The sequence below is a fragment of the Aaosphaeria arxii genome, assembly GCF_010015735.1.
Source record: "Aaosphaeria arxii CBS 175.79 unplaced genomic scaffold BU24scaffold_3, whole genome shotgun sequence".
Lineage (NCBI taxonomy): Eukaryota > Fungi > Ascomycota > Dothideomycetes > Pleosporales > Aaosphaeria > Aaosphaeria arxii.
The window spans coordinates 1054589-1074191 of NW_022983476.1; the positions used below are offsets into that span (position 1 = coordinate 1054589).

The window sequence follows — 19603 nt, forward strand, 5'->3', positions numbered from 1 at the left end:
AGGCAAGATATCTAGCCTCTCAAGTATTGCATGGGTCTGCTCCGGCGAAACGGCCTCGAGTAGCATGCCCCGTACCACTGGAGTAGAAACGCAAGTCGCGACCGCGAGACCAATGACACTGCCTAAGATCCTGAACTGAGCCACCATGCCCGTCAGTTCCTACAGCTGAGGAAAAAAAGCCAGTAGATACCGCAAATACAATTTGAGAGAACGGCGTTTGTGTTCTAACGTACCCAAATCCCGCGTATCCATCTTAATCGGGACCAGGAGGAAGTTTGCTGTCCAATGAACCCGATTCCGAACCCAATCATCACCTAAAGATTCTGCGCGTAGGTCTAGAGTTTTTTACGTGAGGTTAGCATGTTGCTGTCGATGAGATGGGTACTCGCCGACATAGGGGCTTTGATAGTTATTAACATTGGGGTAGCTCGTGAACATAGAATTCGGAAAGAGTCGAAAATAAGTAACAATTGAATGAACTAGTTAGTGAATCTACATGGAGAACTACATAATGAAATCTGCAGGAGAGGTTGCTTGCCCCATCACCGTCTGTAAGTCGCCCTGTCAGACCGCACCCTTTGAGAACGGCATACAATGAAGCAACCATAGTGTCTGGAAACAGTATGTCGCAGACCTGACCCTTCTGGAAGATAAATGATGTTGACAAAGAAATGAGAGGAGGTATAGAGCAATAAATGGAGAGCAAGGAGGACGTAGTGATAGAAGACTCGATGAATTCAAACAGACTGGGTCAATGCAGTTCGTGTTTGTAGTTGATGCTATGCACATAGTTGAATTGTACTCGATAGTGGATTTACAATCTGGTCAAATGTTCTGTCAAGCATCATTTAATCAGCCCGGAAGCCGGGCGTTGACGTTATTCTTTTCATATGTATCTCTCCTTAGTTCATCGGTCAGGAATCATATTTACATCCTCCGCGACAAAGAGTTGAGGGCACCTGGTGTTCAGTCCAAGTCGTCTTTCCGCAAAATCTAAGCATTCCAAGGGAAGAAGCATTGTAGTTGATAATAGTGTTAGGGTCGAGTCAGTAGGCGATGATATTCGGCAGCTCGAGTGTCACCTTCTCGATATGGAGATTGCCCCTCTCTGCTCACATGGGAAACATGCGAACATGCGATCCCGAACCTGCGGGGCTCGAGTCAAAGTTTCTAAGCGCAATCTATGAGCCCCTGTCCCGGCCGCAACTTTGAGAGTTGACGCGTAGACGGGAGGGTGTGCAGGCGGACGGTTGATTCCGGGCCTGAATGGAATGGGCGCTCGAGACGGGAAAAGAAGAAGAAGCAATGCGAGTCAACTGATAACGAGATTCCGGGGTGGCAGCGATGCTTCATGTCGCTAGCCCGAGTATGGAGATGTCAGGAATAAATGTCTGGAAGCATCGCAATCAGATGCGCGCGCGAGGTTGTGGAAGGTTTCGCCTCGGTTTGTTTGTTACGCAGGTTGATACTTGGATAGATGGTGGTGCATCGACTAGTGTAGAGGTATGGGCATAGGGCTGCATCAGGGGTGAGCAGGATGAAAGGATGAATTGAAGGGAGAGGGTCATCCCTGATGGAGTGAGTGATGGAGTGTTGGAGTGTTGGAGGGATGGAGTGGTGGTGGTGATGGTGGTGTAGAGTGTAGTTGCTTCTTCGGCGGCATTTCCCAATTCCATTTGACCTGCTTGGCGGAGGTGGTCGTTTGGAGTCGTTGGGGGAGGTTATGGGCGAATGGCAGCGAAGGGCGAATGACGATGGCTGAATGGCTGATGGCGGTCTGCACCACCACCACAACCACATCCACCACCATTATACTATTCAACCTCCACTACAACCCCCCCTTCCTCCACATCCAACTCTTCGTACGACTTATATCCTTCCTCCATTTCCCAAATCGTTCCGTGGAACCGTCACCTCCAAGTCGAATCCGCTGAGACACTGCACGCTCCTTTCGTCCTTCGCGCGCCCTCGGTGCCATGAGCATCGCGTCGTTGGTTTCGACCATGTGGTTAAGATAACAGTGTGATGTCCACCTCCATCCCCGACACTCAACTGGGCCTCTCTCAGAGCGAAATCCAACTCCTCCGCCAGCATCAACAAATCGCACTCTCCCAAGCCGGCAGTTCCTCCTCTCGCGCCGCCTCTCGCGCCGCTTCCAGTCAAGGCCGTCTCCTGCTGGATCCCTCCAGTCTCCAGGCGCTGGGCGCCCACTTCGACCGATTAATGTACTCCATCCAGCAGCGATGGCAGCATGTATGATCCCTACCCACAATGCGTCAAGCACTCAATTGTCTGGTTACCATACATATGCACACATATATCTGACACCCACCTCCAGTTATCACAGCAGACCCAAGTAGCCACCCAAGTCCAATACGATCGTGCCGGCAACGCAATCCAAATGGCTGACGCTGAAATCGCCCGCTTCCGTTCGATCCTCCGCGAAATCGACGAACTGGAAGTGGAATTTGACAAGGTGCGCCGCATTGGTGAGATTGTCAAAGGTTTCAGAGCCCGCGTTCAGCATTTGGAACGACATCTATAACAAACATACGTACCGGACTGCCCCTTTCCTTGGACCTAAGGCCTGAACTTTTTTCCTTTTCACAAACGTAACGAATTTCATGACACTCTATATCGGAATTATCCACCTCCTCGCGGACTATACCCTACAGAAGCGCCTCACGGCACCCTATATACCTACCTACCTACCTTTACCAACCGGTGGTTAATCTTGGAGAGAGACTATGGCGCCTCGCGGCATGCCGCTTTCTTTTCTTTCAATCTTCCTTCATGCAGTACAGCGCTATTTAATCGTCAGCCACAGCGAGATTTTGGCATTTCCAGTCTCCTGACCGTGTTTTGTTTTTCTTCTACTAACTACTTGCTTTTGCCTGATTGTAGTCTGGACGGACGGATTCGTCTCGTCCGTCCCTTTACGTACCACACGTGCGACACTGACCGATTGGACCAATCGATCTCATTCTTGCCTTCTTCCTTTTCTTCTCTTAGATTCTTCTTCGTTACCCCGTACGTCTAGCCAAATCAAATATTTGCTACCTCTCTCAATTGGAGAGGAAAAAGTCCAAGACCCTCGAGTCCATGACCAGAACCTTTTCTCCCTCCATCATCCGTACCTTTCCACAAAAGAACCCGCCAACCCCCCAATAGAGAAGACCAAAATGCCCACTGCTTCCAAACCATAACGTCACACAAACTCTCCACCCCCTTTCTCCTCTCTCTCCCCTCGAACGAGAACACCCCTGGCCTTCCCCATTTCGTACGTACTTGCATGCTGTGGCTTTTCTTCATCGGCCATTTTGGGGCGGGTGGAGTGTAGCAGTAGCAGTAACACCTACCTTCTCTTACCTCTTACGACTTGACTTGCATCCACTTCCAACATCCTGATCTGGAAACTCGTTACTACTTTGCGCATCCTGAGACGAAGCTTGCGCTCGCTGTTGAAACTGGTGATGTGGGTGGGGGTGTGAGATATGTCGTCCGCAGCAGGCCAAATATCTCTTTTCCGTTTATCTTCGTCTGTTTTTGGGGTACTCTGCTTGACCCTCTTCGCCTCTTTTTCATTTTCTTTTGGTTTGATGTCAGTTGGTGCGTTGTATATCGAGGACTCGCGTGCGCTTTTCTTCAATGGGGGAGGAGAAGGGAGGAGAAGGGGGTCGGGAGATGTGTAATGGCGAAAGGGCCTCACGTGGGAAAAGGTAAGAGGGTAGAGAAATAGGGTATGGATTGATTTGGTGTAGTTTTGTTCTCTCTTTGGTTCGGAAAACTGAAGTATTGCAGTGATGCCAATGTCAGTGCTCTGATATGGTATGGTATGGTATGGGGAGAGATAATCTATTAAATTGCTATCTAGCATGCTCGCAATCTCCTCCGCTAATATTCGTGTAGAGTTCTGAGGTCCGACCAACCCGTTCAGCCTCTCCGAGAGCCTGGAGTATAGTTACACGCAGGTATATCTTAAAGTTTCGTCAGGGCCTTGGAGCATTTCCCCTTCCGCCTGGGACGGTCGATTCCCCCATCATCCGTCCTTGCTTTCTGGGCCTCAGTTTTGCGGCCTTACAAGGTCTCGGCGACGACCATCGGTCCAGCCACTTCATCCCTCTTCGACTTGCCAGCAATCGCCTCTACTATGGCAAGCGAGAATCCCAACGCCGTGCCTGGTCTGTTCCGCACGTATCAGCATCGTCTTCCAGCGATATTTCCAAACTGCAAGATTGAAAAATAGACAGGATGCAAAAGGTTTGAAATTCACACTTACCCCCTAGAAGTAATCACCTTCCCATCGACGACAACCCTCTCAACACTGTACTCCCACCCGCCCTCGCCCTCCACCTTCTCCTGCACGCTCGGATGGCTCGTGACCCTCACCTTCTCGCCCCCGTGCTTCTTCTGCGCAGCCACCAGGGCCGTCGTGCCGGCGCAGATGGCGGCGACGTACTTCCCGGCGGTCCGGAAAGCGGCGATGAGCTCGAGGACCGTGTCGTTGTTGGAGAAGGTCTGCGCGCCGGGGCCGCCGCCGGGGAGAATCAGGATGTCGAAGGATTCGTGGGCGGTCTGGTGCGGGACGGAGGAGAGGGTCGGGTGGTCGGGGATGATGCGGATGTTGCGCGTCATGCTGGTGGGAGAATTAAGTACAGTGGGGTCGAAAAAGAATAGAGTTACATGATTGTTGAATGGACGAAGGTGGAGGATTGCCGACGGTGATGATTGACTTACTGTGCGATGCCATCGTCCTTGAGCTGCACACCAGCAGACACGACCTCGAACCCGGCACGAATCAGAACTGTATTTTACAATTGATATCAGTATCTTGATTTCCTCTGTTGTGTCTCTTGTTCCTCCTCGTTCTTTCCCATTTCTGTCTAACCCAACAATCCAGCCCGGCACGAAGATGGTAACACCTATCTTTCTCTGCCAGGTGGAATGACATTCCGCATCTCGATACTGCGAATGCTACATACCGTCATAAGGCGTGACGAACTCAATCTCCTCAGAACCGTCCGCGACGAGAATCAATGCTCTCGGCATGTTTGTCAATGTCTGTCTCGTTTTTCTGTTCTTATCCTTGCTCTTTTCTCTTCTCTCTCCAGTCGTCGTCGACGTAAGGTATCGACGTCGATATCAAGACCTAATACTCCTGATACGATATCGAATGTTGGAATCCTCAAGTATCAACCAACCTTTTCACAGGTCAGGTTCGCCAGTTAGGCAAGTGCGAAATCAAGGCAAGCGAAAAGATTTAGAAACCAGTTGGTCAGGTAGTCGAATTATTTCTTTCTGTCTTGTAACTCAAGGAATTTTCCTCGTTATCAAAACGGCTTGGAAGTTTCTTGATTGTTTGTTTGCTAGTTGGTCGGTTTGTCACGTCGCGGTGACGTTTAGGTGGGCTGTTTGTTGGCCAGAGCTTCCCAGGGACTCACCCCACATTGGGGGAGAGGGGACCTATTACTCGTAGCTATCGATAGAGGGCGGTGATTGGTGGGGGCGGGGCGGGGCAGGGAAATAGCGGAGGAGGAGGGGCGGGAGTTGCCAAGGTTGGGATGGGTGAAGGATGATGGATTGATGGTACAAGGTCATACCATGTTCAATGTCAATTCTGTCACCGCTATTTGGGAGACCAGATTAGGCTTGTTTGAGAGGGCGGTCTGCTGTATCGTAATATGCACACGCAGAGAGAGATGGAAGATTAGCAGGGCCATGTAACCAACGATCGATTCTGGTGCACTTGGAGATTCACGGAAATGGTCAAAGGTACAATTGTGTGGATTAGAGATCATTTCATTCTCCTTATTTATATGTCCTCATCTTCCTTCATCATCGCTCCAGACAAGAACATCTCGGAAAAAGGTATCAAACGAACTGACTGCAGGTCGACTTCCTGTCCTCCACAGGTGTAAAGACGGCCATACCATTCTTCATCTTCTCCGTATCATAACATAACGACCAAATTACGCAGCAACCCGCGGAAACAACGCTGCCAGAACCCATTTCTAACTCACACCGGTATCAGGGGAATCTCTCATAAGCTCATGCAAGTGACGAAGGAAAAATGCGTGTTGGGGTCGGATGCCAACCGGGGCCAGAGTCCTCCCCCCAAAGCGTCTCTCGTTCGTGACATTAGGTGATGCACAGCCTGATGGAGCGCCTGCCTCCTCCACCTGCTGACATACGTGTATCGAGATGGAAATAAAAGAGAAAAGAAGAAAGGAAAAGTACGAAAAGAAATCGAGATTGAACAAAATAATCAGTATACGTGAACCAAGCCATGTCTATATAAACGCTCGATGTAAAGCATCAAACCCGAGGTATCGCATTCAAATAAAATGGCGAATCCGCGCTGTATTCAATGGGAATTTCAACGACAGACGGAAAAGCAAAGGCCCGGAAAGAATCGGAACCATTAACACCGGCAATCAGGGGCGTTCATCGTGATATGGATGAGAGAGAGAGAAAGAGCGTTGAGCTCTATGTGAAATCGAAAAGAACGAAGAGTCGGGAGGGAGCGAGGAGTACCGTGAATCGCTGCATCAAGATGACCAAGGTCGGCAGGGCCTGGAGATGTGCACTCTGCTGAAGCACAATCTCCGTAAGCACTCTGTGTTTGTCTCCCAGCTAAAGCAGCTGGAGCACAAAGAGCGACGCTCCACTAGAGACTCATCGTGAGCCATTCCCACTCTTGAGGACCACTCGCTGCCAGTCCCTGGCCCATGGCACCCATGGGAAGACTGCCCAGGTTCTGAGAAGGTGGTGGATTGGTGGTCAGTATCGTTGGCTCTTTTCGCCTCGTCACGGGCGGCGCCTTTCCGCTCGTGTCGTCCGCGTCTGCCATTTCTAACTCCTGCACACCGCTCCTGCTCTGTTGTCGAACACGCTTCGGGGCGACAGTGATGGTGCGGCTTTGGGGCGCACTTGTCGGCGTGGTCGGCTGTGTCTTGGGAGGTCCTGGTGCGATGGGGACCACCCCACCAGACTTAAGACTGCCTGAGCCCGTAGCGCCGCTTGCGCCGGTGGGTCCAGTGCCTGCAGAGCCGGTCGATTTAGGAGACTCGGAATCAGCATGACTGGCCTTTGCGGATATCGGTGTCGCAACAGGTGTATGGGCAAGGGAATTCTTGCGTGACGACTTCTTTGAAGACCTTGTAGACGAAGTCACCGGGGCAGAGTTACCACTGCCACGGTTGCGCTTCTTGATGACATCTGTCTTCAACGACAATGGGCGCACCACACCATGAAGCTTCAAGAAGAGCCCGCATGCGTTGCAGAGGGGATGGCCTTCGGGGTTGCGTCGCCAGAGGGGGGTGGTCTGGGTAAAGCAGTTGGTGCAAGTGGTAGGAGCTCCGTTCTGCTCACCCGGCTTCGTGCCGCCAGGACTTGACGGCCTGGATGGCGCTGCCGAGCTGTAGGCAGATTCAGGCGGTGAGTTTGGTGACGATTGTGGGCGGCTGAGCATGCCCTGTACCATGCCGGCTGCATTGGGTGTGGAACTCGTGCGGGGGATCTTTTGGCGTCTGGGATCGTTTCCTCGATTGCGGATGTCGCTGACGGAGGCGGCAGAGCCATGTCCACGGCCGAGGCTGCCTCCCTGCCACGAATCCTGAGGCGACGAGACCATCTCAGTCTGTCCGATCGTCACAGTCTTACGTGGCGGGCCCGCTGGGTACCTCGCAGGAGTGGGATTGAACTGGTTGGATAGGTTGGTCTCCCACTGGAAGCCCCCACTGAAGTCAATGGAGCTCTCTTCCATCGGCGAGTAATCAGCCTGGGAGATGGTCCTGTCTGGGAATGCTCCACCATCGTCATCTTCAGCATCAGAATCACCGCCAAAGGAGAACATGCTCTCTCGTTGTCCGATCTGCATAGGCTCTGTCCTGAATGGGAGGTTGTTGTGCAGAACCTGTGACGGGTCGACGTGTCCAGATTGAGCGAACGAGTTCGGTGCAGAAAAGGGCGTAGAGCCAGCGTTTGTCACTGCACTGAATATGGAGTCACTGTTGTTGTTGGGATCGAAGATGTACTGGGTTTGCATGGAGTTGGACAATGCCGAGGGGCGGTGGGGTCCATAGTTGTTACCTCCATGTGCCCCACGAATGTCCATGCCGGTACGATCGAAGTACATGGAGCCCTCCTCCTGAATGGGCTGTGGAGTCGACACCGTCGAAGGGAAGGCGGAGCTAGATGGTGAGTAGTAGTCGTTGGTGGAATTGAGAGACGACGCTATCGAATTGGGGTTGTACATGTTCGAGAACGACGAGGAGCTGTTCATCATGGGCGAACCCACTGGCGAGAAGCCGAAGGTCTGCTGGAAAGGACCGGCGGAGTTGATGATAGGGTCAGGGTCACTCAGTTGGAAGGTGTCGAGAGCGAAGGGGACCTGAGCCTGGGAGGAGGGGAAGTTGGAGTGTTGCATGGTCTGGTCGAGGGAGTAGTGGTTCAAAGCGGCCTCTGCATCGGGGTCGTTCGGTATCATGATGCTGTTCACGGCAGGGACCTGCGGCGAGGCCTCTGCTCGTCGTTTGGGGGGCTGATAAGAGAGTCAGTAGGAGGGTAGAGGGAAAGATAAGAGGTGTAGGAGGGAGGAGGAGGCAGTAGAAGGAGGCAGTAGGTTGGTAACTCACCCTTCGCTCGTCGATACTTGTCTTGCGAACGTGACGGGGAACATATGCGAACTCATTCTCCCGGATGTCGAGAGGAGGAACTGAGGGAGCAGAGGCGCGGGCGAGGGAGAAGTTATGGTCGTGGAGTTGGTTGGGTTTCCTTATCGCTATCGCAGGGGCCGTTGTATGCGAGGCGGCTCTCGTATCGTTAGACGGAGAAGGTGGCAAGCCCGCTGGTGATCCCACAGACGACTCATATATAAAATCGTCCAAGTTCATTGTATCCGACGGTGGTGTCTGCGCTCGCTGATCGACCGACTTTCTCAACTGTGCAATGCCGCTTGGCGCTGTCCTCGGTGCAGGCCTCGCGCTCGCGCTCGCACTCGGGCTCACGCTCGCAGATGCCGTGGAGGGAGGCGGAGGCCTCATTTCGTGGATCGGACCTAACCTGCAAGCAGGGAAAGACGAATTGTCAGTAACGGGGAACAGAGTTGAAGTTGCACGCGAACTGGGGCATTGGTAACATGGCGTGTTGCGTACCCTCTATTGCGATCGATCTCGGCACGCCTCATGTTCATGGCCATCATTCGCCAGGTGAGATTCTCCATGCGCTCCGCGTTGGGGAGCTGGGTCTTTGCTTTGGAATACAGTTTCCATATCTGCGTGCCCAAGGGATCGTTCTTCTGCATTTCCTCTGGAGTATCTACGTTGGCGTTGGCGGCATCGTTGCTGAAGGGAGGGAAGATGGAGGTATCGAGCATGCCCTTGCGAGCAGCCGCTTCTTCGGAGGAGAAATCCAGTTTGCTGTCGAGTGTGCTGTTGGAGGTGAGGGAGTGTACGGCGGAGTTTGCACCGGACGAGTCCTCGAAGTGAGCGTGAGTCTGACTCTGACGTGAACCTGAGCTGCTGAAGGTGGAGAATGGAGTGGGAATCGGCGGTTGGCGATCTGCAGAATACATCCCACGCCCACGCTCACGCTCGAAAGGCGTATACATGGGTGGGTGGGTGGTGGTGGTGTTACAAAACGGATCCGGGGACTCCAGATGCGCCCGCGCAGACGGCTGGTTGGGGTATTATTGCCGGAGACGCACGGCAGCAGCAGGAGCAGGAGCAGCAGAAGCAGTGAGAATCGCACGGGGAGGGGTGTGGGTTGGTCAAGGAATTGCTTTTTGTGCTGTTCCTATTTCCCTTCCCTTGTTTTCTTTCTTTCTGGCTTCCTTCGTTTTCCTTTCTGTGCGCCTGCAGGGGAGTAGAGAGAGCAGGGTGGGAGTGGCGTTGAAATGGCGGGAGGATAATTGCGAATGAGTAAGAAGAGGGAGAAGAAGGAGAAAGGGAAGAGAGGTATAGAGAGAGTGTATGAGTGTGTATATGTGTATGTGTAGAAGAGGGTAAAAGAATAAGAGGCAGGGTAGTGGTCGTGGTTGTGACGATGATGGTGGTGGAGGTGGTGGATGCGATGGTGGTGGTGGGTAGTGGGAGGTGGTTTGTGCTTGCGCCTATGATGGTGGGACAGAACACACACACACACACGCACACACGAACACCCAGACAGAGACAGACAAGACAGACGGACAGACAGACGCCAGCCAGGCCAGGACAGGCAGACGGAGCGATTGACCAGTGGGCAATTTCGAACAGAAAAAAAAGAAGACGGGCTGCAATGCACGCACGCACGTTCCACTGCTAGTTACCGTACAAGAGTTACAAGTCCAAGACTACAGCAGTCCAGTACGGAACGGTACAGAACGGTAAATACAAAGTACAGTCAGTACAGGGCTGGGTCTGAGACTGGCGACAAGCTTGGCCGATGGCTTGACGAAGCAGCGGATGCGGCGATGTAAGCTGTAAGTCTCTAAGAGTAGGTACATTAGGGTATACTTGTACTTGTAGGGTATACAAGTGCAAGTGCAGCGGTAGCGGACTGTATCTAAGTAGCGGAAAATCGAATGAAGCGATGGATGGATCCAGGATGATGGGGTGGTTAATGGATCAATAATGGAACAATGGATGATGCACAGCAGATGAGTGGATGGGTGGAATGGGTGGATGGAGGCAAGAAAAGCGTCTTGATTCTAATTCTAGTGAGGGAAGGATGGGCGTCGACGGACACGGCGGCGGCGGATGGCGGTCAGTGAGTCGACCATAACCTGGCGTTGTCGGGCCTTGCTAGCTCATAAACGATGGTTTAATACGGAATGGGTACAGGTACTGGATTTAGTTCGGTCAAGATGGCTCAAGTTGGGTTGCTCTACGGGTATGCCTTGTTGGGAGGGACGGATGGATGGATGGATGGATGGATGGAGGAGGTTTCTAACTGTGATGATACATATCGTACTGTGCTTTATTGGGGAGAGTGGGTTATGGACTATTCACCATGTACCATCTAGTAGGTAGTAGGTAGCAACTAAGCATGTGAGTATATGCCTATTGTACCGTGATGAAGATGGAAAGAATCAGAATGGAGATGAAGAACATGGGTATAGTATGGATATGGATGGATCTGGCAGACTGACTCCACATATTCCATGGAGGGGGAGAGATACGGAAAGAGACCGACCGACATGGATATGATGGAGTCGAATACTCAAACACTTGAACACGCATGTTATTGTTTGAACCTGAATTTGAACCCGAACTTGGACAATACCTAGGCAGACATGGGCCGCCATATGGGACGACGACGAGGGACAAGAAGACATGGGACAAGGGGACAAGGTACAGGGGATATAGGATAATACCCTGGATGTTGACATGGGAGAGACAACAAGAGACGAGACGAGAGAGACATGGAGATGGGATGGGATGGGATGGGATGGGATGGGATGGGATGGAACATGTCTGTGCATCGATGCCTGTGGGGGGCCCATACAATACCAATACAACAACAATTGCGCCGCCAGGATCATCATTATTGTATGTACTGTGTAGTTCAACAAAGTACGGAGTAACTACACTGTAACTACTTGTACGTACGTGTACACGGTACGAATACTAAATAATACTACCGAGTGCTTTGTACGGCTAACCACCACGGCCACGGCTACTGGAAATGCACTCGTATGTCGGCCCTCCACTCTATTTCACATGCCTACGGTAGTAAGTACCCAGCTATTGATTTGCATATCCGTCATCCCTCTCTCACAGTTAATAACAACAACAACAGTAAGGGTCTCCATTAGGACAAAGACGGGAAAGGTCACCACAGCATGAAAAGTGATCGAGTGTTGTTTACCATATAAGAACATCTTGGAGAAATGAAAGATGATGTTCATGTACTTCGACCATAACTGTGTCGCATATGTATGTACTCGAAGGTACGGAGTACATTCTGAGCATCTGAGACATCCAGAAGCCAGAGCAGTGGACAGAAGCCAGCCAAAAGCGGGTCTTCCGGGCGGCGGTAGAAGGGGCGGAGGGGGGGAGGGGAGGGACTCGAGGGAGAGACAGAGGGGTGGCTAATAATCCCCATTCATCGATCCAATAAAGACAGCTTTGGAGGACGGGTGAGCACACGACAGCGCGCGAAATACTCGTAGTGTACGAGTTGACTACTGTAGTAGCGTACTTGTACATGTACATCACTGCTCCGGAGGCTGTGTTAGAGAGTCGTCTAGAGGTTTGGCTGGCGTCATAGCCAGAAGTAAAGAAAGAAGATGCGCGCGCAGAGTAATTTCTGCCGGGCAGGGCATCATGATAATTGCGGATCCTCCTTGTCCCTCTCTCTCTATAGACTCTGAGGTGCAGTACTACTCGTAATCTGTATGTATGTACTCCGTACAGTACCAGACGCCAACATCGTAACGAGACTGCACAACAATTACGGCAGCCTCTCGAATCAAAGGAATAACAGGTTTGTCGATGTAGATGTAAATGTTCGATTTGGACGACGCCAGGGCAGAACCGCCTGGGCCGTGCTGAAGAACCTCGAACCGTTCAGGACCCCGGCACGACTTGTACGCAGCACTACATACTGTACTATAACTACCCTACGAATAGGGTGCAGCTATACGGAGTTAAGTAGTGCGGTAGCTGTTTATGTTGAATGATGGACGGTGGACCACCACCCACATGCTGGGATCGGAGATGAACAGTGCTGACCATGCCATGCGGATGGATGCAGCAGCAACCGCGGACGGGCATATCATTGGAGAGAACCTTTGGGGGTTCGCGTGGGGAGAGAATGTGGATTTGCTGTGTTCATACTGTGTACGGAGTACAGTACGAGGAGAATGCTGTAGCAAACGACCAGAACAGCAACAGAAGGAATGGACTGACACTTTACACGGAACCCCCATTCATCCATCCCTACATACACCACTCGTACTACATACACATGCATGCATGAGGCAAAGAGAAGGAAGAGAAAAAAGTAAACACAGCAATGTCCCCTCCCCATGTCCCACTTCAGCCGTCGTTGTCGTCGTCGTCGTTGTCGTCACAGCCTCACGAGTCACGAGCGAGTGACTCTCCCCCATTCGTTTGCCTCGAGAAACCCAAAGTTACATGAATCATGCAAACCCACTCTGCCGACCATCATCCGGCTCAGATGCAAGATGTGCGGAAAGGCAAGAAAATGAAATAACGTTCCACATGGGCTCTGATTGGGCACCTCCCACTTCCCATATGCATTTGCCCGGTACATACATACGGTATGCGACATGCCTAGGTAGCTAACAAGTCTCCATCCCGTTGCAACAACAACTTGCGCTGTCCTGCGCTGCGCCAGCGCCGCCTAATTCCCTAGCGAGACCCGACATTCATTCTGCAAGATGGCTGATGGATGGTCACGGCCTACCTGCTACTGGCATGGTATGGTGATTTATGGTTTACAAGTCATTACATATGGTCGTAGTTCAGGTTCAGGTTCAGGAAAAGCCACTCACTTCAACGCGCGCCCGCCCGTCCCAATAATTACAATGGAATGTCTCGCGAGTGGTCCTGCAGAAGTTAGTGGCCGTAGTAGTCCATGTTCTGAGCCGAACCCGGAATTAGGGCTTTGCTGACAACGCCCACTTGCATGCGCCTTCTCGTGGCAAACGGCAGGGAAGAACCCATACTGTCACTCTGTCAGTCAGTCTTGTAGAGGCGGCTAGATCTTCGTATCATCCTCGTGAGGCAAAAAGATGAAGAAAAAAAACCAGGAAAACATTTGTCGATGCTTACAATTCCTGCACGCACGAGAAATTTCTTCTCTAGGCATGCGTGCAATGCTTGTAAATCAAACGAGGACCATTTGGATGTTGTATAGAAAGTGAATTCGATACTGTCCGCATTCGTCAGTAACACTGCTGGCGAGCACAACTCTCCCTGGTTCCGATACTCCTCCCGACAGATTACTATGCTCTGAACAGAACTGCCTTTCACCGTTTGGGAGTTAACCTTTCGGTCGGTCGGGCTGGCAAAGCACCAAGTTCAAGATCCATATTAGCTCTCCACCGAGGTCACCACTGACACTGCCAAAAACCATGATTTCGTCCCTACATCTTCCGATAGCTGATCCATCCATTCCCGGTTCTTCCCCCTTCCCGATCATCTTTCATTCAGGGTCTACAAGTTCGTCTCCACTTATCGTTGCTCGCGTGGCTGAAACGCACGTGGATTGGGCCATAGTCGCCCAATACACAACGACACTACTCGTACCAACTTCGATTCCCACCACTCCAAACCAGAACCATCTTAGAACCACCCTACTATTCTCTCCCTTCTCGAATCCCCAAGGGCCTCAACAGTGTCAACGCACCGGCATCGGCCAAGCTTGCACGCATTCGGGGTCGGGACCACCGAGGGGTTCGGTACCTAGGCATGTAGACTCGCATGACGAACGATGGATTGTCTCAACAACAAACAACAACAGGCTCCCGCAACAACCTCGTCAGGGTCCTGCTGCGACTGAGGCAGCGATGCTTGCTACAGACTAGGTAGGTCCTAAATAAACCACACCACGTTATGCCTGCTTTCCAACGCCACACTATTCAAACCGCCTTTGGTCTCATACGCCCCTTTCTAGAAATGCATCCAGACGTCTGTCCCACTTCGCACCCACCAACCCCTAGAATACGCCTCTGAGCTTCCATCTCGACGCTTGGATCCATCCGTCTTGCTCGTGACAATCCTCTACATTCCAAATTCCTACCTTTCCCTCATTACACACCCCTTACGATGGCAAACCCAAAAGTCTCACTGCTTGCATATCTAACTACGATCTATCTATCAATCACTTGATCTATTCCCTTGTACCTTTGCTTGTAGAAGAGAACTAGGAGGTTCGAAGCCCGCTGGTTCTCCAGAAATAGATGCATAGATCACACTAGCCACATACCCTCTACCCATGCCCTATACCTATCCTGACCGGACACTCTCTCCCGTCCACTCGCTACGAGCATGGTTCCAAGTCATGAACAACCCACACCACCAACGATCCTCCTCGTAATCCCAATCCCTTTATAAAACCACGAAACACGAATGGGTACTCGTAAGATGTAAAGTGCATTGCAGTGTAATTACTGTGTACGGTATGGGAAAGATGGGTAGATTTTGTACTTGGTTGGTGGAGAATTATACTGGGAAGGATTGGCGGATGATCGTCAGATCTTCATTGTTGCTCATCGTCGTCGTTGTTGTTGTTGGTCTGGGATGAGATTGAGGATCACGATGATACTCGCCGTGCGGATGTATGCACTTGTAACTTATGCGTGATATCTACACAGGTTGTGCATGAGGAAGATGTAAGCAATGGTATGTAGGTCTACGGCTAAGTCACGGTTACAGCCAAATCAATATCAAGATCAAGATCATAATCGAGATCTGGAGCAGGTAGTATCGGATCCAGGTGAACGCATGTGTATGTTGGAAGGCGAGCATGAGGTGAAGCAAGCAGCCAATCACAGCCCTTCGATCGCTGGAATATCGAGACCATTCCGTGGCGCCCGATATCGAGCCAATGGCGAGAGCATTAATTCTGATTTGGCGCAATGACGGGCGGTCAGAGTTGGTGAGTAAGTAACATTATTTGTACGGTAAATGACTTGGCGAAGAATGGTAGTGGCTTTTCCGGAGTGCTAAAGCCGGCCGGATTGGGAATTGGGATGGATCTTCATTTGTTCGTTTGTCTGGGATCATTTGAGATGTTATTTGCTCTACGGTGACTTCTGCAGGTATAACTGCTGGATTCAATTCAATTCATTTGGTCGACAAGGTTGAGTTGGTAGGTACAAGTACAAGTACTCCGTACGAATACCCAAATTACGTGAAGTGGAGAGCGTTCGGATGAGAGCTGAACGAGACGAGACAGAAACAGCAAGCTCGACAGAAAGTAATACCGACGGACCGTTGCTGCGAAAGCGGGTCTTCATTCAAGATTTAGCCGTTCGCCTTGCTGGACAGTAGTTACAAGTATACCTAGGGTACGAGAGGTAAGGTGCTCGGCCTGCACCGTGAGTGGGAGGGGACATATTGACCCTAGATCTCGGGAGTTTGGACATCCAATCTGTGAACCCTGGAAAATTAGAGTCGAGAACGCCAGCTCGTAAGTACATGTTGGGTGCTCGCATTTGTTATGCAAGACCCATTACCTAGCTGGACATTCATTTCCACCTGAGACCATGCTTGAAATGAAAGGTACTCTACGGAGTACGATTACAATTATGTTTTGTTTTCCTGAATGCACATACTCTTGGTCTCGAAAGGTGACGTCTCGGGACGAGGTACATGGTATACGTAGATACATCACTGTAGACAAGGACCATAAATCCGACCTGTTCCCCTTTGCCTCTAGGCTCGGGGCTGTACATGCCTACCTACATACATACAGTACCTCGGAGCATAACGATGATTCCGAAGGGATCGACTTCGCCTGTGCTCACTGGGCTTGGTGACCCCTGCACTCCTTGGATTCGATTCTAGCGAGAGAGGGTCTTCGAAGTTTGTACAACCAAGTAGCTCGACTTTCACATGCTAACAATATTGCACTGGACGGCAGGTAGACGGTACGTTCATGATTGCGTATGTAGGTACTGTGTACGTACGTACCCGGTAGCGACATGAACATTCGATTCTTCGAGACCACGGTGAATAATACATGGTGGCTTGAAACGAGAGGCGCACGTCTACACATTCGACAGCCGTCCCTTTGGATATTGTTTGGGGGTGGAGGGGAGGGCTTGTCGCGTTAAACGTTTATCCCGGCTTAGTCGGTGCCACCGCCCAACCCAAACCGGAGCTAAATAGGTTACTTTGCTTTGTGAGGTTGAGATGATTATCAGGTCAGGTCAGGCCCTCCGTGGTGGTGCATCGTTGATTATTGTCCTGCTCTGTTCTCAAGACCGATTCCCGAATGTGGTTATCCACTCCATCATGGTGACGGACGCGAGGGAGCGGGTGGGCGGTTGATGCACATAGTAAGTTTGTGTCCCATGCATATGCTGCAGCATAATCCAATAAATGAAATAATGATGATGAATGCGCAGGAAAAGGTATTGTATACAGTGTATGGAGCACAATAGAGTAGAGTAGGGTAGGGTACGGAGAAACTACAAGTAGAGTGGAGGAGACGAGACGAGTAGATGACCGGGATTGCGTGGGGGGAATATGCTCTGTTCGGCATGGATCTATCTGCTAATGCGAGTCACAAAGGATACTAGGCCTTGAACCGACTGAATCCGTTCGACAAGCGGGTGTTGCGGGCCTGGAGGTTTTCCATTCCTCCTCTCACAGCTTGTCCTTGTAGGTATCCTCACACCCCTCCGAATCTCTGATGCGCCCACTCTCCACTTTCGAATCCACGGAATCCACAAAACTCCACCCAATTCGAGATTGTCGAGATAGCTGCTAGATATGGAGTGTAAAACCATTTCTTACAGTTATTCGATAATGCCTTCCGGTCCGTTTCCCATTGGATCGTCTTGTATGACGTTGCCTACCAACGACCATCACCACCAACTACCACTCCCACTACCACATATGCCAGTAACTATACCAGTGCATACCATAACCACCGGCTCCGGTAATTAGACGAGCAGAGATTCAGTTGCCACGGTCGTACTTGCATGTATGACTTAGATGGCTGGTCTCTACTCCGCAAAAAACTGTATGAAGAAAATCATCATCTCCGCGCCCACGTAGATGCACATGCAATCCCATTTCCCTTTGATTCTTCCATTCATTTCCCTATACCCGCCGCTGCCGAGCTATGGGCTTATGCGTGCAGCACAGATAGGCAATATGGGGCAGGGTGAACCCTTCTGGACCTGAACTTGGCGGGGTCTTCAACCGGAGCACAGGGCTCCAGGCGTTGTGGGCGCGGGATGACATCTGTGGGGGGGCCGTAATATGAGCATATCGTTTTGGCTCATAGCCTCTCCCTATCGACGACGAGGGAATGCAAGTGTCGTCAGACTCGTCGCCGATCAACGGTAAAAGGTCTCTTTGCAGGTGTTGGATGATTGCATACCGTGTGAGCGCAGTAGCGCTCCTCGTATCGGCGGCTGGTTCAATCGTCCACACGACACTAGGTAGGTATACTGGGCCTTGCCTTGCCCTGCCCTGCCTTGTGGAAGACGGCGACGACGTCGTCGTTGCTGGTGGGTGGATTGCTTCGCGGCCCTAGTCGTGTGCGCTATTTCCCTTCCCCATCTGCTTCGTCCAACTCGTATCAGGCCCTCCTCAACAATACGGAAATTGCCATGCTTGCTTCATGCGGACCATGGCTTCGCATGTCCGGCCGGTAGGTAGACTGTAGGACCCCGTATGTCGAAGAGATGGGTAGCATGCCTCAACCCATTCTTTGTGTGTGCTTGGTTGTAATTACCCTCCACCTTCCAGGCTCTCAGTAGATACCCACTGGAGCCACCAGCAGTAGTGGGTATCCCCCAAGTTTCCCCCCTCTTGAACCAGGAAATGAATACCATATCAAATGTCCCACCCCTCCTCTGGTAAATAGGAAGACTCCATCGTGTGTTGTCTTGGCAGATCCAAATGCAGGGACGGGAGAAAACGTGACCCGAGTGTGGGCGGAGCGGAGACGGGAGCGGAGGAGTCGAATCGTAGGGTTAGCGATGCCAAAACTTATTTCTCCCCTATGCAGGGCAACCGAGTTTCCCAGGGGGTGGATGGGCGGGACAGCCGTTTTCTTTATACTCCAAAATTTTCCATCAACATCGAGTCGGAGCCCAGAAGGCGGCAGCAAGCCAGCAGAGTTCGCAATGATAGCTTATCATGACGAGCTTGATAACGCCTTGTCCAGCTTCTCGTTCCAGTTCAGTTGCGATTGGGGGTCAGATTGCTCATTATTGGATTATTGGACGTGCAACTCAAGTACAAGGCTGCTCAAGCCCCATGGTGACACATTTTTTCCATTTTTTAGGCGACTCTTTATCATCCATCGCCTTTGGTCTGCCCTCTTGTGCAAGGCCCAGCTTCCTATCAGGGCACTGGGGAGCAATCTTATCTGAATGCGGAGAGGGGAGGGAGCAATGACTTGCATATGCGTATCAGAACCGCCGTCCGAGAGCCGCTGAAGCGAAAGACAAATCTTGTAATGCGAGATAACGACGGGCAAAGAATTCGATTTGATAGGATGCGAGCGGATTGTAGTTTGGTTTCCCACTCATCTGCTAAAGCTTGTGTAACCCCCTATCGTATCAGGGACCTTTGATGAAGAGCTGGCGATCATTTCAGGTACATGCTTCATACTACATGCTTCATCAGGTAAGCTTGAATTTGAAGCCCTTATTATCCTATCTCTCTAACTGTGAATTTCGACCGATACCCCACAAGGGATATCTGGGGAAAGTATGTTTGCAAAAGGTGATTAGCCCAACCCCCAATGCTTGATGGGACTGGTCTACTACTGTGGTAGCTGCTTCTATCCATCCATCATCTGCATTCCCTATCATCTGCAGTCCTCTTCGGCAACAACTACCGCTGCATAGGCAATCTCATTCGCTTGATGCTCGACTTCTGATAAGACCTTCCTCTTCCATTGACACGAT

The 19603-nt window shown here is 51.2% G+C and overlaps 5 protein-coding genes across 5 annotated transcripts; 1 reads left to right on the top strand and 4 right to left on the bottom strand.

Moving 5' to 3' along the window:
• Positions 1-1201: 1201 nt before the first annotated feature.
• Positions 1202-1708, bottom strand: BU24DRAFT_145986 (uncharacterized protein). The gene has a single exon (XM_033521193.1). It carries the CDS (start codon positions 1674-1676, stop codon positions 1407-1409), a length of 270 nt encoding a protein of 89 aa, XP_033385553.1. The 5' UTR covers positions 1677-1708; the 3' UTR covers positions 1202-1406.
• Positions 1709-3843: 2135 nt separating this feature from the next.
• Positions 3844-5477, bottom strand: BU24DRAFT_420251 (DJ-1). The gene is made up of 4 exons (XM_033527431.1): positions 4983-5477; positions 4738-4804; positions 4280-4636; positions 3844-4183 (listed from the first exon to the last, which is right to left on the bottom strand). The coding sequence occupies exons 1-4, from the start codon at positions 5047-5049 to the stop codon at positions 4078-4080; spliced, it is 597 nt and encodes a 198-aa protein (XP_033385554.1). The 5' UTR covers positions 5050-5477; the 3' UTR covers positions 3844-4077.
• A 1083-nt stretch (positions 5478-6560) lies between these two features.
• BU24DRAFT_146036 (uncharacterized protein) lies at positions 6561-9827 on the bottom strand. The gene is made up of 3 exons (XM_033521194.1): positions 9156-9827; positions 8637-9063; positions 6561-8542 (listed from the first exon to the last, which is right to left on the bottom strand). The coding sequence occupies exons 1-3, from the start codon at positions 9608-9610 to the stop codon at positions 6668-6670; spliced, it is 2757 nt and encodes a 918-aa protein (XP_033385555.1). The 5' UTR covers positions 9611-9827; the 3' UTR covers positions 6561-6667.
• Positions 9828-11708: 1881 nt separating this feature from the next.
• On the bottom strand, positions 11709-12285 carry BU24DRAFT_146093 (uncharacterized protein). Its single transcript, XM_033521195.1, has one exon. The coding sequence runs from the start codon at positions 12192-12194 to the stop codon at positions 11844-11846; it is 351 nt and encodes a 116-aa protein (XP_033385556.1). The 5' UTR covers positions 12195-12285; the 3' UTR covers positions 11709-11843.
• Positions 12286-18443: 6158 nt separating this feature from the next.
• BU24DRAFT_146124 (uncharacterized protein) lies at positions 18444-19180 on the top strand. The gene has a single exon (XM_033521196.1). The coding sequence runs from the start codon at positions 18668-18670 to the stop codon at positions 19061-19063; it is 396 nt and encodes a 131-aa protein (XP_033385557.1). The 5' UTR covers positions 18444-18667; the 3' UTR covers positions 19064-19180.
• Positions 19181-19603: the final 423 nt, after the last annotated feature.

Bases quoted from the DNA above. Each gene is read 5' to 3' on its own strand.
- BU24DRAFT_145986 (XM_033521193.1), bottom strand. From the start codon at position 1,676: ATGGAATTGGGAAATGCCGCCGAAGAAGCAACTACACTCTACACCACC.
- BU24DRAFT_420251 (XM_033527431.1), bottom strand. From the start codon at position 5,049: ATGCCGAGAGCATTGATTCTCGTCGCGGACGGTTCTGAGGAGATTGAG. The intron at 4,637-4,737 runs GTAAGTCAATCA...TTCTCCCACCAG, and splicing joins AAGGACGATGGCATCGCACA to CATGACGCGCAACATCCGCA. The intron at 4,184-4,279 runs GTAAGTGTGAAT...CGTGCGGAACAG, and splicing joins AAGGTGATTACTTCTAGGGG to ACCAGGCACGGCGTTGGGAT.
- BU24DRAFT_146036 (XM_033521194.1), bottom strand. From the start codon at position 9,610: ATGTATACGCCTTTCGAGCGTGAGCGTGGGCGTGGGATGTATTCTGCA. The intron at 9,064-9,155 runs GTACGCAACACG...CCCTGCTTGCAG, and splicing joins GAGATCGATCGCAATAGAGG to GTTAGGTCCGATCCACGAAA. The intron at 8,543-8,636 runs GTGAGTTACCAA...CTCTCTTATCAG, and splicing joins CAAGTATCGACGAGCGAAGG to CCCCCCAAACGACGAGCAGA.
- BU24DRAFT_146093 (XM_033521195.1), bottom strand. From the start codon at position 12,194: ATGTACATGTACAAGTACGCTACTACAGTAGTCAACTCGTACACTACG.
- BU24DRAFT_146124 (XM_033521196.1), top strand. From the start codon at position 18,668: ATGCCAAAACTTATTTCTCCCCTATGCAGGGCAACCGAGTTTCCCAGG.